Source organism: Lepisma saccharinum, chromosome 3 (genome assembly GCF_977018435.1).
Source record: "Lepisma saccharinum chromosome 3, izLepSacc3.1, whole genome shotgun sequence".
Taxonomy (NCBI): domain Eukaryota; kingdom Metazoa; phylum Arthropoda; class Insecta; order Zygentoma; family Lepismatidae; genus Lepisma; species Lepisma saccharinum.
In genome coordinates this window covers 16,552,234-16,569,104 of record NC_139231.1, presented here as the reverse complement: position 1 = coordinate 16,569,104, position 16,871 = coordinate 16,552,234, and the positions used below count along the sequence as shown (strand labels likewise).

The 16,871-nt window shown below is 39.4% G+C and overlaps 1 protein-coding gene across 2 annotated transcripts in view; it reads right to left on the bottom strand.

Moving 5' to 3' along the window:
• al (aristaless related homeobox) overlaps positions 1–16,871 on the bottom strand; it is a 348,232-nt gene that overhangs the window by 62,582 nt on the left and 268,779 nt on the right. For both annotated transcript variants that reach the window (XM_083118330.1, XM_083118331.1), the window contains exon 3: positions 7,802–7,847. In XM_083118330.1, the coding sequence (XP_082974456.1) occupies positions 7,802–7,847 (46 nt within the window). The remainder of the gene's footprint in view (positions 1–7,801; positions 7,848–16,871) is intronic.

Genomic DNA, 16,871 nt, shown 5'->3' with positions numbered 1-16,871 from the left:
GGAGTTTCTACAGTGGTAGTGAACACATTCAATATAGAGATTGTGTTGTTTATTAAATATCAATTCTGGCTGTGTGGCCGGTTGATTGACAAACCATGCAAGGGAGGGCTGGTAAACACTGTTTCATGCATTACGTAAACATGCGTACAGTAACTCCTACAAAATTCAATATGTAAGTTTTCTTGAGCGCACGAACATTCCACAATCCATTATGATTTACGCTATTGACAAACTGAATGTTTGATTGATTAATTTGGTTATTTTACGTCCCTTTTCTGCCACTTTTGGCTAATCGCGACGATGAGTATGAGTGTTGATATGGTAAAATTGACGAAGGGACATTCACAAAGAACACACATACCCAGATCGGGATTCGAACCAGGCACCCCTCTCGTCGTAGCGCGGTGTGCTAGTGAATAAGTTATTGTTATTGCTCTTAGATAATAATGTGTATTAATTGCAATAAAAGATTTATGAGACTAATAAAAGAAAGATGAAGTTTTACGTATTATATGCATTACAGACGGTTTTATGGAGTTAATTATGAACATTCATGAAACGCATTACTTTTGGAAAGTATGAGGTGAATTGGTAACATTATACAGAGTGTCCGAAAAGTCACGCAACCCGGTGTTTACGACCGTATAACGGAATAGCAAAACGAAATGAGAAGAAACGCTTTCTGCCAAGAGAATGCCCTGTATATTGGGAAAATTTAGAGAGACAAACATATGTAAGAACATGCATGTTTTAATAACAAATAAGCTAAGTGTTGCCAAAGGCGGAAAAAAAATATTTGCAAATCGTGTGTATTGATGCACAGAACTCACCGAGGTAAATTATTGCAACATTTCACAATACCAACGAACAATTTGGATGGCCATCTATTGAATTTGACAGAAAAATAACTTTGACGAAGTTTCAAAAACATTGCAGAAGGGAATAAATGGGCTTTTCCAAAAATCGATGTTTTCACAATATTACGAGGGACACTGGCAACACTGTTGGTGTCACGTGTCACTAACAGACGTGTTTCACCTCAGGCTATCACACTAAGGCACTTTTAACGACAAAGGAGAAATTTGGTTATTCTCGAACATATGCAATAAATTACATACACCTTGCAACCCTGAAATGTGGGTATCCCTAAATGCTTCTCTTACGCAAGAATATGACGATGTTCGGATATATTCGTCAACAATAAACACTCTTTCCTGTGTAGAATATGGCATTTTAAAAACACACACACGACGTCAGCATAAGTAGACACAACCTTGAATGCCGTTCGCGGCAAACAGCAACCACCTAAGGCACAGAAAACATAACAATTGATACACGTTCTTCTGTACCCACCTTTCAGGGTTGCAAGGTGTATGTAATTTATTGCATATGTTCGAGAATAACCAACTTTCTCCTTTGTCCTTAAAAGTGCCTTAGTGTGATAGCCTGAGGTGAAACACGTCTGTTAGTGACACGTGACACCAACAGTGTTGCCAGTGTCTCTCGTAATATTGTGAAAACATCGATTTTTGGAACAGCCCATTTATTCCCTTCTGCAATGTTTTTGAAACTTCGTCAAAGTTCTTTTTCTGTCAAATTCAATAGATGGCCATCCAAATTGTTCGTTGGTATTGTGAAATGTTGCAATAATTTACCTCAGTGAGTTCTGTGCATCAATACACGCGATTTGAAAATATTTTTTTTCCGCCTTTGGCAACACTCTGCTTATTTGTTATTAAAACATGCATGTTCTTACATATGTTTGTCTCTCTAAATTTTCCCAATATAAAGGGCATTCTCTTGGCAGAAAGCGTTTCTTCTCATTCCGTTTCGCTATTCCGTTACACGGTCGTAAACACCGGGTTGCGTGACTTTTCGGACACACTGTAGTATGAGAGGGTAGTACCACAGATATGGGTATCGACATCTGCTTATGTTATTCAAGCAATGTCCAGATAGGGCCTCCCCGATGGCGTAGTGGTAACGTCATCGCCTTGTAATCAACGAGTTCCGTGTTCGATAGCCGGTGGAGGGACAATTGTTTCGAATCTCACTTTAAAAGTGTAGGTCCGGTCCCGATTAGCCTAACTGCGTATAAAGTGGACTTAAAACTAAAACTCATTGTCCAGGTGAAGGAAAATAGTTGAAATTAATCGTGGGATTCACGAGTATTATCGCGCAAATTGTCCATCACCATGTTCGTGCACTTTATTTGACCCAATAAGAGTTTTAAGAATTAAAAAAATAACTCAAAAAAGCTTTTGGCAACTTCTGCACGAGCATACATAAATATCCATCCCTTAAAAACACATAGGATGTAAGAGAAAAATTAATTAATACATCCATGGGTAATTTGCACGGTAATACTCACGGATCTCACTGTACAAGAAGACTAACTCACCTAATCTACCTAAATTGTCGACGACCCTCTATTACATGCATGGCAAGTGCCCCCTAAAGGCTCCCCCCCCCGTCCGGTTTATAGATCCGGCACTGTACATACCCCAGGGCCCGCATCAATCTAGCGCCTGGGTTCAATAAGTGATAAATCAGGATCCTGACACAATCATGTTCCTTAATGTGGGATAAAGTAAAGATAACTTGTTACAATTTGGAAGCCAAGTAACGGCAATTGTAACGCGTTCCTTTTCTTGAGTAGGTAATGTTGCATCACAAGTGTTAGCGGGAAACGGACCACGCGAAGAACTGAAAACACGAGCGCGTCATTGACACCAAAGAAGGACTTTCCATTTTGGATTCTCGGAACGCGTGGCTGGCCTACAAAGGCCCCCGGAACTCTCACGAGTATCTCCGTTAGCGGCAATTACCCGAGTGCTTCATTATCTTCATTCTCACCCCGGGTGTAATTCTTTAAGAATCCTCCCACACCTCAAGTGACGCATTCATTAGGCTATGGCCGAATTACGTCCCTTCTCAGCTAAACGCTTTAAACGTCGCTTAAGCTGCAGTTTCGTAAATAACTGCGTGATCGTGAACAGATAATTTCATATAGGGTGAGCTCAAAGGCCGACGATGCACTTTTACAATTGTCACTCTGTTTATACTTTCTTTCTCCTATTTCGTTTTTTCACTTTCTCAATCTCTATACGCTCATTTTTAACATGTGCATGTCTTATTTCTTGGTTATTTTACCATTAATATGTTTTATTTGTTTGTTTTAATTTTGCACTTTGTGCTCCTATTAAACATAGTTTTTGGCTGTGTTGATTACACGCAATACCGGAAGCTGAGAAAACTAGAACTGTCCCATCTTTTGTTAAATCCTTTGACAGGATAAGTTACCTTGATGACAACAGTGTGTGAGAAAACTGAACGTTGGTTGAGTTGCGTGTGATGATGCAAAATCTGTAAAAGACACTGTTTTAAAATAAAAGAAGCAACTTATAGTATTGTGATAGCCTAAGTGAGTATAGTGGTGTATATTGCAAAGAAACTTGAAAGTGATACGACTTTAATAAACCTTGTAGAACGGCCAGAAGTTAGTTATTCTTTCTAACTACACGTCCTGAGAATGCTCAGTGTAGCCTCAACATAAAGGAGAGTCTCATAACTCTACCGGACACGAGGATTGGGCAACTATTGTGACGTGATAATCCTGTGGCTCACAACAAAAGAAACGTCACGGTCTTTTCCTTTTCACTCTTACTCTTATCATTCTGTCTTCTTTCTCTCTTTTTTGCTTCTCTCTATCTTTCCTAGGGTTGCTATACGTCCCGGAATGTATAATTTGTCCCGAAAAGTTTCTTCGGGACGCACAAATTCCCCGGAATCAGGTGAGAAAGAAGAAACGATTAAGACTTCATTTTCATGAACATTATTCCTATTTAAATGTGTGGACGTAATTTTAAAATGCTGATTTTACAAAACAATGTAATACATTGATCCGTGCTCCCTCTCGATAATACAAGAGTTATCGAGTTACAAGAAAGTGCTGCACAGATCTTTGACTTTCAATGAGCTCAATGCACTTGCCAGCAACAATTGTTAATAATAATAATACTTTTATTTCCGTATGCTCGCTGAATTTCATTAAAGTTTCCCTTCCATTGCATAGTAAGCTGCTTACTGTAAACAGTCAGTGCTTGTGTGGCTAACAGTTCAGTCCGCAGTTTTCAAATAAAGTTTCGACATTGTGAGATAACATATTAGTTCATTCAGCACCGAAAAGGAATTACAAGTTTAAAGATAGACTTCGAAGTGGATATCTGTTTTTTTTTGTTGTTTTTTTTAAATTAAGAACTGTAAAGAATATGATAATGGGACAACACATACTATGTCGGGTCCAGTGACGTATACTGAGTCCAAAATCTGGGCTATCTCACAATGTCACGTGGTCGTAAGCTATGAATAGAAATAAATTTACCAACTCATAAAAAATCAGGTTGCAAACTCATAAGAAATCAGGTTGCCAACTCAAAAGAAATCAGGTTGCCAACTCATAAGAAATCAGGTTGCCAACTCATAAGAAATCAGGTTGCCAACTCATAAGAAATCAGGTTGCCAACTCATATTAAATTATGGTAGTTGAAATTATATTTATCATAAGAAATCAGGTTGCCAACTCATAAGAAATAAGGTTGCCAACTCATAAGAAATCAGGTTGCCAACTCATAAGAAATCAGGTTGCCAGCTCATAAGAAATCAGGTTGCCAACTCCAGAATCAGCATCATCATCTCACTGATATGAATAATATTATTTACAATTTCTGATCGATTTTTCTCCTGTATTTTATTCCCTAGACTTCAGGCTTCGCAGGTAGCCTATGTAGCCTAGAATATACGCTCCTGGTCGGGTCCACCCCCACTTCCCAACAAACTTCCGATCAGCATCGTCCCGGATTTTCACTTACCAAATATAACTACCCTGCTCTTTCCTTTACACTCTTTTCCTATTTCCTTTTCCACCCTCTTTTTCCCTTTCTGTTTCTTACCATTTTTTATTTTCCCTTTTCACCTTTACACTTTAAAATGTTTTCCCCTTCTGAAAATCTCTTCCATTATCATTATTCACTTTTACTCTTTCCATTTTTTCTATACCTTTCTCTTTTACCCTTCTTTATCTCTTTCCTTTTAACTTTCTCTCTCTTTTATACTTTCTCTCTCTCTCTCTCTCTCTCTCTCTCTCTCTCTCCCTTTCTCGCCCATTTCTCTTTCTCTGTCTCCCTTATCCTTCTCATTCTTTCTATCTCTTTTTACACGCCACGGAAACCTGGTTCGAATTCCGGCCTGAGCATTGCCGTCCTCTACTTTCATTTGTTGTTTAAGTCCACTTTATGCACAGAAAGGCTAATCAGTACAGTTTAAAATGGGATCCAAACCACCGTGCCATGTGCCTCCACCGGATATCGAACCCGGGATCCCTTAATTACAAGGCCACGACGTAACCACTATCGGCAAGGCTCTGTACCATTTGTGTACGTGGTGTAATCAGCACCATATGCCAGCCATCTTTATCCCTTGGGTATCGAGACACTCTTTTAATGTTATTATCATAACAACGCAGTGTATTTTACTTATGAGGTATTATACACTTTTAAAATGTTTTCCTCTTCTGAAAATCTATGTAGGACGATTTTGAGCACAGATAGGGTAATCGGGACTGGACCTACAGTTTACAGGAATCCGAAACACCATGCCTCCACCAATTATGGGTTATTAAAGGTCCTGGAACCCATAAATTCTATTGGGTTACGCAACAGGACCGGAATCTATTTTGTCGCAGAATTTAAATTCGGTCCAAATTGTGTATTGTTTAATTGAAAAAAGGTTCCTGGACCGAATTGAATACTTTACAGATAAAAAGGTTCTTTCTTTACAGTTCAGAACCCATTTACGCTTGTTGATTTTCTCTCCTGGACCGGAATTAAATTTATTTCATATTCCTGGACCTTTAAAAACCCTGCACCAAGATTTGACCCCTTTCATTATAAACAGTTAACAATATTGGGTGAATATACCAAACGACATATATTTTGGAAAGAAGAAAATTGTTAACTGGGCAACCTAACCTGACCAAGTCTGACCATAAAGACAGATTGACTGCCGCGAGCTGATGCGTACCTTGTTAGCGGCCCCCCCTCCCGCGCAAACCCCCTTTTGACCTCTCAATATTCGCTCTCGGAAGCCGACATGAGCAGGCCGAATCAACTGCCATTCCGGTTAATTATTCATTACATCATACCCGGCAATTTTCGTTTCACCCTCCTGACAGGCGTAGCGTGCGTGCAATCAGCGGCGCAGGCACGGCAAGACAAAGAACTTTACGACAGTGTTGCTAGATAAGCCTCGCAGAAACCACTCCGCAGCTTTGGTTTTTATCTTCGTCCAAGACGAAGAAGGAAAGAAGGCAATTAGGGGAGTTCGCGTCGTTGAAGATTCGAATTTTGGTTCCTGGATCGCCTACGAAACGTTACGTGTTCCTCCCCTCATCCTTTTCACTACAGTTGCTGCACGTGTAGCTCATGTTCTTGTGAATTTGTTATTTAGCGTCGAATTTTGACCATTTTATGGCTGATCGCCAGTGCTTTAAACCCAAAATGTTCAGGAAGTAAGTTTCGTGGAACGTTAAGTGAAGATCATGTTTCCATTACATACATAGATGAAATCAATAAACTTCTACAAAACATGTCTTTCGTGGCAGAATACTGATAATCCCATAATTGGCATAAAATATTCATTACAACGGAAAAGGCATTTTAAAAATAAAAACATGAAACGCGATCTTTTATGATTGTCTTTAAACATAAACTACAACATGGCATTTTATTTTTATTTTCTTGTTGATTTTGCTTTCGTTAATTAGGCTTATCAGTTTGCATTCTGCTAATAACTTTAATAATAAAATACTGCTAAATACACTAAAAATTAACTTGGGGAAAATATTTGTATAAGAAGAAAAAATAGAATAAGCACCAAATCTTTTTTTTTCTTCTCTCCATGTTTGTAACTGATCTCAATCGTCACAGTTAACAATAATAGTCTTTATAGTCCGCAACCAATTGTTGCGGGACTTACTGTTATCATCTCCAATAGGGTCTATGATACTTGTGAGTGTCTTTTATTATTTACACTATCTGTAGACACATCGTCATTAAGAAAGCAAGGGAAAATAAAGGCTTATGAACAGGATAAGGATTGATAAGCACAAAAAACTTCCAAAAAAGCAAGGGAAAATACGCAATAGGCAGTAAAATTGAGGAACATCGACAATTTTTTCATTTTCCCGGATTAGGCAAACAAACAGCGGTTATCTTCGAAACAGGCACTTGAGTGAAATAGGCAACAACAATCACTATACAATTGTATAGTATCCCTCTTAGAAATGATCTGAAATGGGTTTCAAACGAAATATCTACATTATATAGCTAAGGAGCAAAAAAAGGAACTCAGGCGTACTTATGGCATAAGTTATTGCATAAAATTATGCCACAAATCCAGTTGGGTCCACTCGAGTCGGCAGTTCAAGCGACATGTGCAGCTTGTGTCGCTTCGGTTCGAAAAGTTGTATTTACTTCTGAAGGTTGGTTTCCAAAACACACGTGTCGCTTTGGTCTGAAATCTCTCTTACGGAGAGAACAATTTAACTGGACCATGAAATAACCTGCACCAGGCTTCTTGGAGACAAACCAGTGCAATCACACCTTATCAGAGAAGGCACACTAGGTCATCATTTATGCATTACACCAAAATAAGTATAAAGTGAGACAAGACTAAAAAGTATCACCCTGACCTGGTTCTGTGTGAACCCTGCTTAAGTGTAAGAGAAAGGCAAATCACTTACCTGAATGCGAGCTTCCGTCAATCCTATCTTCATTGCCAGCTCCTCCCTGGAAGAAAGAAGACGAAAAGTTAAAATATGATGTTGTCAGGGCATTACTCGTATCTCACTATTTCAGATCTTCCATCTGAGCTTTCTTGTGCTACTTTTGGCTAATTTTCGAAGATGAGGATGAGTGATGATATGATGAAATTGATGAATGAATGTTTGTGACATCCATGCCCAGTCCAGGATTCGAACCTGGGGCCCCTGACGCCGTAGCGCGATGTGATCACTCTGCCACGGGGGCCGACTCTTTGTACAAATAAATTTGCATGTTTCATTACTTTTTGACCATACTTGATAAAGATACGATAAGCCTTTGTACGGTTTTGTGAGATCAAGCATTTGAGAAATGTACGTACATACATATGGTTTCCTGGTCAATATATTAACATTTATGAATGACTAGCTGATTGACCGGCGTTGCCCGGGTATTTATTTATCCCAATCTTCTATTAGACAGGAAAATAATGAATTCTAACTAGAGTGTAAAATCTAACTAATTTTATTTACAGATTCACTATAATATTAATTTAACTCAAAACTTGATTATAAACAACATTTTTAGTTTCACCTCCAGGAGCAAGAATAAATAAATTGAACGGCATTGGGAGTGTCACTGTTCATCTTAGCGACCCCGAAAACTATATATTGAACACTAATAGGCCTATCGGTAGTTTTCGATTATGTTTACATGTCACCCCCAGTCTACCACCTCTAGGGGTGCCAGGGGTGTCTTACCCCAACAGATTTATTTCCATGTTGCAAGTGATATGTGTACCAAGTTTGGGTGAAATTGCTCCAGGCGTTCGAGAGTTATGCCGGAAGAAACACACACACACACACACACACACACACACACATAGGCGTAGCTAGAACTTTTATATTTGGGTGTGCACAAAGAAAAAAATTGCGGTCTTGTACCTTTTTAATAGCATATTTTGCAATACAATCACTTGGCTATTTGACTGCACTGATGTTTCTAAAGGAATATAAATTCACTAAATGACAGTGTTGAAAATTTCTGAATATATGTAGTAGAAGAAAATCAAATTGCATAGAAATTACACACACACAAAATGTTTATAAATGTTACATACAAATACATCAAAATACACGTCATCTATAACAAGAGACGTCTGTCAAAAGGTACAATGTTCTTAAACTCATCAATAACTTCATTTACATCAATAGACTAAGCTTTTTCCTGTTCCACAAATAGCAAGAGCTGGGCTTCCAATCTATCCTGCTTCTGAGTTGCTCTTAATTTAGTTTTAACTTGGGAAAGCTTGGAGAAAGCTCTCTCTCACACGTGCAGCTTGTGACAGGTATAGAAGCAAGGCGCTGCAGTACAGAGTAGAATGCAGTAAATATCTTCTTTCTCCAATGACATCAAATAATCGAAAAACTACAGACACTCGTTTCATCAGCGATAATGCACACGTTTGTACCAAGTAATGACATTTTCAACTTCTTACAAACTGCCGCTTATTTTCTCTCTTATTGAAATATCTGTCTTTAATTCTCTTTGATATAGCAGCCCATTAGAGTGTGCCTAGGCACACCCCGTAGCTACGTCTATGCACACACATAGCTTATAGATTATGCTATTTTCACAAATTTTCTAGTATTGCTCATACGATGTGTCTCCAGTAGCCTATCGTGATAGCGAAACAGACATTCTTCTAAAAAATAAAACACAGTGTGCACACTTTCACAACAGTGCCACCAATTTTTCGTGCATAAGTTTTAAATCGTCAGCAAGTATAAAATCGTACTCTTTTTAAACAATAATCTACCATTTAGGAATGCACCCAAATATCAACGTCACTTCCTCGTAGTACAACCTTGACTGCATTATTATGCACACCAACTACTGAACCTACGGCCTGTGGGTTGTGTGCTATCCATGTGTGTTTGTGACTGTCGCTTCATCTATTTCATCTTATTACCATTCATCCTCATCTTCGCAATTAGCCAAATGTTAGCCAAATGTGACGAAAACGCGAAGTAAAATAAATCCATTCATTCAATACTTTACCAACAAATGATATTGTATTACAAAAGTGTTCAAAGGCCTATTATAAAAGTGTACTGGCTTACTTAATAAAGAAAGTGTGAAGGTATCTTTGAAAAAAGTGTACATAAGATCAAATGTGTACTGAAAGTGTATAAACTTTACTTCCAGATCACAGAAAATGTACAAACTTATATCTAGATCACACATATTTAGTTCACATTACTTTCATAATATGGAAAAAGGCTTACCAAACGTGTACTGGCTCAACGCCACCTTACAACAAGGCCTGCGCCGATTCTATTTGCTTACTTGCAACGTCATCATTGGTAGGTCATAGATTCCAACCCAAAACCAGCATCACAGTCTTGAATGTGTACAAGAAATGTGTTTCTTACAGTGTAGCTTGTGACCATGTTTCCGATATCGCCCACCCCTGAACCAAAATATCACGCGACGAGATATGGGCCGTTCTTTGTGGGAGGTTGGGGGCAAAGAAGCCTATTTGTCACTCCTCGCATCGCTCCCAGCCACATTATCACGCGAACCTGAGAAAAAAAGCACAGTTCCCTTCCACCTGTAGATAGGAACGGACCGTATTATTGATACTCACGATTTCCCCGCCAGATAGCGCTGGTGTATTACAGGCTTTCAGGAGGTGGCTACCAGGACACACTGACACGTTAACAGGTGGCAATTAGCGCGGGCGACTCATTAATAACGGAGCAGGGTGTTCATTCCGTATGGTAATGTGGCGTTGTAATTGGCCCCCACTGTGGAATTGTAAATAGCCGGCGTCCCCCCTGCGCCACCTCGCGGACGTATTTTGAATTAAATTTCATTAGGGATTGTTTACATGGGAGCCTAGAGGCTCGTTTCTACTGCCTTCTGCTGCATCTTCAATGAATTACTGCGTTACGTTCTGGGATGTGACTTTCTGAGACCACTGAGCAACAGAGCGAAGTCGTACTGGCTCACCGCCATCTTACAACAAGGCCTGCGCAGACTATGTTTACTTGCACCGTCATCATCATTGGTAGGTTATAGATTCCAACACAGTCTTAAATGTGTATCGAATAGGCGGAAAATTGATTTAGTTTGAACGTAGAATTCCTAGTGTGTGTAGATCAATACAAGAAATGCAATGTGATAATATCGTGTTGAGATACTTGACAGTGGCGCAGGAACGGGGGGTAGGGTATAGGGGTACATCGTACCCCCCAAATTTTTGAAGGGGGTAATGTAACCCGTAAGTCCGTAAATCAAGTTGTACCCCCTGTACCCCCTTCCTTTTCGTAAAGTGACAGCAGACGGAAGGTGCTACTGTTAAAAGAACCTATTTTGATTCTGCCCAATAAAAAATGCGTATATTGTTTATAACTTATAAGCATTATCTTCCTTACCACAGAAATTCAAACCATTCAATTGTAAACTTATTCTACTACACTGTGCTTGCTACTAGTTAGTTCATTGACCTATGTTCTTAGAAACATCTTTAAGGAGATAAAAATTGCTTAAAAGGTGTGTGGAACGATGGAATCAGATTTGCTCTCATAAAATCACGCCGCAGACGAATGCTCTTTTGCGTTAGGGGGGGTACACTTTTCTAAAGAAGTGGTCGCGTCGATTCGAAGATATGATACAAATATTCATCAGAAGAGTATATGACTGACCCCATTTTCTTTTGAATATTTAAAATGGAATTTTTCGAAACTAAATACTTACACGAACGAGACGCGACACGACAGACCAACTTGGGGGTACAATGTACTCCTGTACCTCACCCATGTTTTTCATAACTTTGTAAGAGGGTGTTCGGAAAACTATACTTAAACCCACATATTAAGACATTTTTTTGAAAATAGAGTCCCGATCTATTGGTAGATTTTGGATTGGATTCACAAGGTCTTTGGGATGGGAATGTTTGATTTATTTGGTTTATTTTACTTCGCATTTCTGCCACTTTTGGCTAATTGCGAAGATGAGGATGAGTGATGATATGATTAAATTGATGGATACTCACAAATAACACCCATGCGAGGTCTGGATTCGAACCCGGGACGCATCGTAGCACACTCGTGTCCTCCTGTTAGCGGACAGTCCATAAAGAGAACAGGGCATGGAGCGGACACAACTTGATTGATATGTTATGTAGTGAACTAATCAGTTAGAAAATCTAAACCTCCCGCCCCCACGCGCTGCTGGCAGGCAGCAACCAGTTCATGCAGCGGACACGTGTTGTGTGCAGCACTCGCTTTTCTGAAACCGGACGACGTAGAGGAAGGGTGGCTTCATGTCTCCGGACAGGCTCCAGCAGACGAAAAATTAACGAAATTTTTCGATTACTTCGTGGATAAGTGGCTCAAAAACGAATTTGTGCCGATAGATATGTGGAGTTGTTACCAGCGGCGCTACAGAACCAACGACTCGCTCGAGGGATGGAACTACAAAATAAACAGCCGCATGGGTACACCACATCCCAGAATAAACAAGCTTATAATTTTTTTGAAGCTGGAAGCCGAGGAATCAAATGAGAAAATTATTAGAATGGAGCTCAACTTGGAGGGAGTGAAGAGAATGAAGAAATATGAATAGTTGGACGAACGAGTTGCAAGAAACACGAGAAAATATGAAGAAGATGGTGATAGCTATGGGACATTAAAATTAGAATGAACTGAACTGAAATGGAAGTGTATATCCGGTGGCTCAGTCGGTAACGCGTCTGACTACCATGCTCAAGGTCCCGGGTTCGATCCCCGGCCGGTTCAAATTCGGGAACTTTTCTAACGGTGGAAGCGGCCCCGGCGCCTACCCAGCGTCGAATAACATGGGTACCTGGGGGAAACCCTGGGGGGGTAAAGGCGGTCAGGGGCGTGATGCTGATCACATCACCCCCACTCACGACCGGATCAAGAAAGTGTGGGGCGTTACCCCCACACCCCCTATACGCCTTCATGGTGTGGTGCTATGCACAGGGGAACACTTTACCTTTACCTTTATAAGTATGATATATTCAACAATGTGGTTTCTATATCCAGTGGGTGGGAGATGATTATTCCTGTTTGGCTCAAGGTCCTCCTCACCCCCTTTAATCTCAACCTGCATTCAAATGAATAGATGTATCTTTGTTCGCAATTTTTACATTCCGAACTCCTGATTTTCCGTTCCTTTAAATCGAAATAAACCCAGAACGAAGTCTAGAGCTTTATATGTTTCAGAATAGTTATCTGGTTTTAAAACCCGTTAAAAAAAAGACAAATTCTAAGAAAGACAAAAAAAAATATTTATTCAAATTTAGCAATAAGTAACAGGACATTCATGTGTGCTGTTCTAAAATATGTAACCTGATGGTTGCGTGCGTAACGAAGTAGACAAAATTTTGAAGGAAAGCGTAGAGGTCCGTGGAAATTCAATTACTCGCACGATAAACAAGAAAAAACAAACCAATCAGTTACAATAGTCAGGGATCTTGTTGAGGCTAATGACAGTATTTTGGACTGTCACCTCAGTCTCTACTAGTCTAGAATATTTCCTTGGCTTCACATTACACCTAGATATCAAGGACGTATTTACGGGGTCCAGGGGTCCGGACCCCCCTGAAAGACTTACCAAGTAGTAAAAGTAAATAATTAAAATATAATTCTTATATAATCGATGATTATTTCCGCTGAATTGAAATTTGACTCATACGGCTTCGAAGGGTTACAAAGATTTATGCACACTACTAATGATAACATCAATAAAATATTAATCAGGAACTTGACTTTTCGTTAATTGGATGTTACTCCTTTTTCGCTATTCAATAAATGTTCAATCCTTTTTCTATATAACATTAAATTCCTTGCCAGGGCAGTTGTTTTATGCAAATCTTGGTGATCTTAACTACACGTAGGCTAGATAATGAATACGTCCTGTTATATCTCTATTCCTTTACTAATCTTTTACCTATTCATGTAATAATAACAATACAATATTAATTAATTTACATATTTAATTAATATTTTAATTTAATTAAATATAATTATTCATTATTATTATTATTATTATTATTGATACACTTGGTTTGACCCCCACCCGAAATGTATTTCTAGATAAGTGCCTGCTAGCTATAGGTACCTGTTAATTAGTATGTGTATATATATATATATGGGAGACTGAATTTTCTACCCCCCCAAGTGACAAACGTTCCTGCGCCACAGCTCGACCTACCAATGATGGCGTTGCATGTAAACAAGGAGTCCGCACACGCCTCGTTATAAGAAGGCACTGACTAACAGACTCTTCTGTAGGGTAGAGCCGCCGTGCCATGGCACTACCCTGAGAAGAAACGCATACCTCGCCAAGTATTGTTAAATGAATACATTCATAGTTTACAGACAAGGAGATTCGAATCTTGCAATCGGTCAAGCTGACGTGATGACCGCCGCAACCTCCTCACTGCATCGCCAGATGTTTCGTTCGTACCCTCGTGAGGCAACAGTCCGTGCCGCCCAAGAGCTGGCCTACCACATTATGAGTTTCAGATGGCGCGTTTGTGGAGCGATTCTTGTGTATATTCTACGTCACTTCTCTCTGTAAAGTTAAAGCGGAAGATACTATCGCCGCCAGACGGATGGTTTGAACAAGTCAATTGCGAAGCCGAGGGAAAATTACGCACAACTACTCTGAATATGAGTCCATTAATACCCGTTCTAATGTGGCTTACATGACAGTACGAGTTCTTAGTCTAGAGTGCGCGTCAAATCTCCTGCATATGGCGATAGCCAATAGCAGCGCACTGCAGCGGTGCCATGTCGAAATCTCACACGGAGAAGAGAGCGTGGTTGAGCGAAACGCCTTGCCAGGTAACTAGGCAACGCCGCACGTCTGTGATTCGCTGGTGCTGTTCCGCCGTTCAAGGCCATATGCAGGAGATTTGACGCGCACTCTAGTGAAGATTAAGTATCTGCTTGTTACGTGTTTCTCATGCACCTCCAAAGTGATAACAACAACAAATGATAAATTCACTGCCTTGCACCTTAAGAATTTCTGTATTAGAAGCCGATCAAAATTTATAAATAGTCAAATGTAAATCTACAAGTCAAAAAAATATAATGATGCTGATGGTTACTAGAAGCAGTGGCTACACCGAATGGCTCGTTTATGGATCCGTTCGAGTGTGGCACAAATGCATCACTGTGGAGCCACCGTCGCGCATTAAGAGACCAGTATGAAGAAGCTTTAAGCCGATTTCTATTAGCTTTTCATCAATAAATTTAAAAGTTGTAGTCATTACGTATCGATTCTGTTGCCTCTTAATTTAGTGCAACATGGCGTTTGTCAGTGTACTGCTTTCTACAATGAGCATCTATCTTAACTCTCGACTCTCTGAAGGTTATGCGCATGCGTCGCTTACAGCTGAACATCCAATGTTCAAACCACTAGCGCCGCCAAGCGGAAGGTGCGAACAGGTTTACTGCGAAATTTTCCTCTGGATGTATGCTAGTGAATGCGCAGAGTGCGATTTCCGTACTCTGTACATATTGTATGATATTTAGTGCGTCGTTATGCGGATTATTTCACAGAGGAGACAAGATGAGACTGCTAAATGTCCACGATCGCCGCCGTTCACTGACTGATTGACTCACCTGAACGAATCAGCCTTGGAGCAGCGATAAATAAAGAATTGACAAAATGCAAAACCGCTGTTGTTGGACGTCATTGTCTTCTGTTAACAATCAGACAAGTAATAACATTCGTGTTTCTCTTCCTCATGCATGTCCTACAAGATTGCTGTGTAATTTAATGTGACCCTAGAATAAGTGGATAATCAAGGAGACAATGAAGACCATGAGAAGCGTCTCACACGGTTGAAAAGAAATCCCGTGCATGGGGAAGAAACGCCCACGCCGAGCTATATTACTATTCTACAATTTCGGTGAATGAAATATAAGAGTTTAAACGAAACGGTGCTGATATATATTAATTTGCTGGTTGTCTACTACAGTTCCCGTGCTGCCTCGAACAAAACAATGTCCAATTTTGCCTTAATCGCTTCCTGGATGTGCGAGAACTCCAAAGTCAGTGTTTACAAACGCGTTGAAGTTAATGAACAAAAAAGGCGGCACAGTGTCGAAGTATACCACACACTTCAATTCCATATGCTGATGCGTGGGATTGTTGAAGGAAGCAGTGTTCCAACAAGGCATGCTGTGCTTTATGAACCTTACAGAATGCTACATACTACTTCGTATTACGTTTGTCGTGTTTGGAGATACCGCAAATAAAGTTCCATGAAGAGGGTCTCACTTAAATCAATCCTTAAATCAGGATAAAAGTATAGATTCCTTACTTCAGAATTTTGTGAAAACTTATGTGTTCACAGAACAAAGTATTCATTTTTACGGACATCTGAAGCCAGTGTTCGGAGAGTTAGTTTGTAAAAGTAACCGAGTTATAGCTACAGTTATAGCTCAGCGTTACTGGTACTTGAAAACTACTGTAAGTTGCTTTACAGTTATTTTCTGCTGTAGATTATCTTGAAAACAAATTACCCAATATCAATTATCATTAATTGTAATAACTAGAGCTAGGATTTTTATTACCTAAAAATCACCAAAATATGCCAAATAAAATATGGTCTAATGACCTAAAATTTTACAAAACATGCACTAGAATTTGAAAAATATGCCCTTATAACTCGACTGTTTCAAACATCAATAGCTAACATATGCTGAAATATTTTCACATACGAACTATTTTAGTTCACTTTATGGGCCCTGAGCTGAAATGCACAATGAATACTTTCTGTATTTTAAAATAAAAATGAAAAAGTTTTGCTGCAGTCCAAAAAAAAAAAAGGAAAAAAAGAAAACACCTCGAGTGAAGATGGAAGTTAGAACAAATTCACTCCGAAAATGATTGTCCTATATTTCTTGGAAAAGCTAAAGTATGCTGAATATGACTGAAAATCCATCAAAATGTGCTCTATCACGTATAAATATGTCAAAATATGCCCTTAAAAAGCACCTTAAT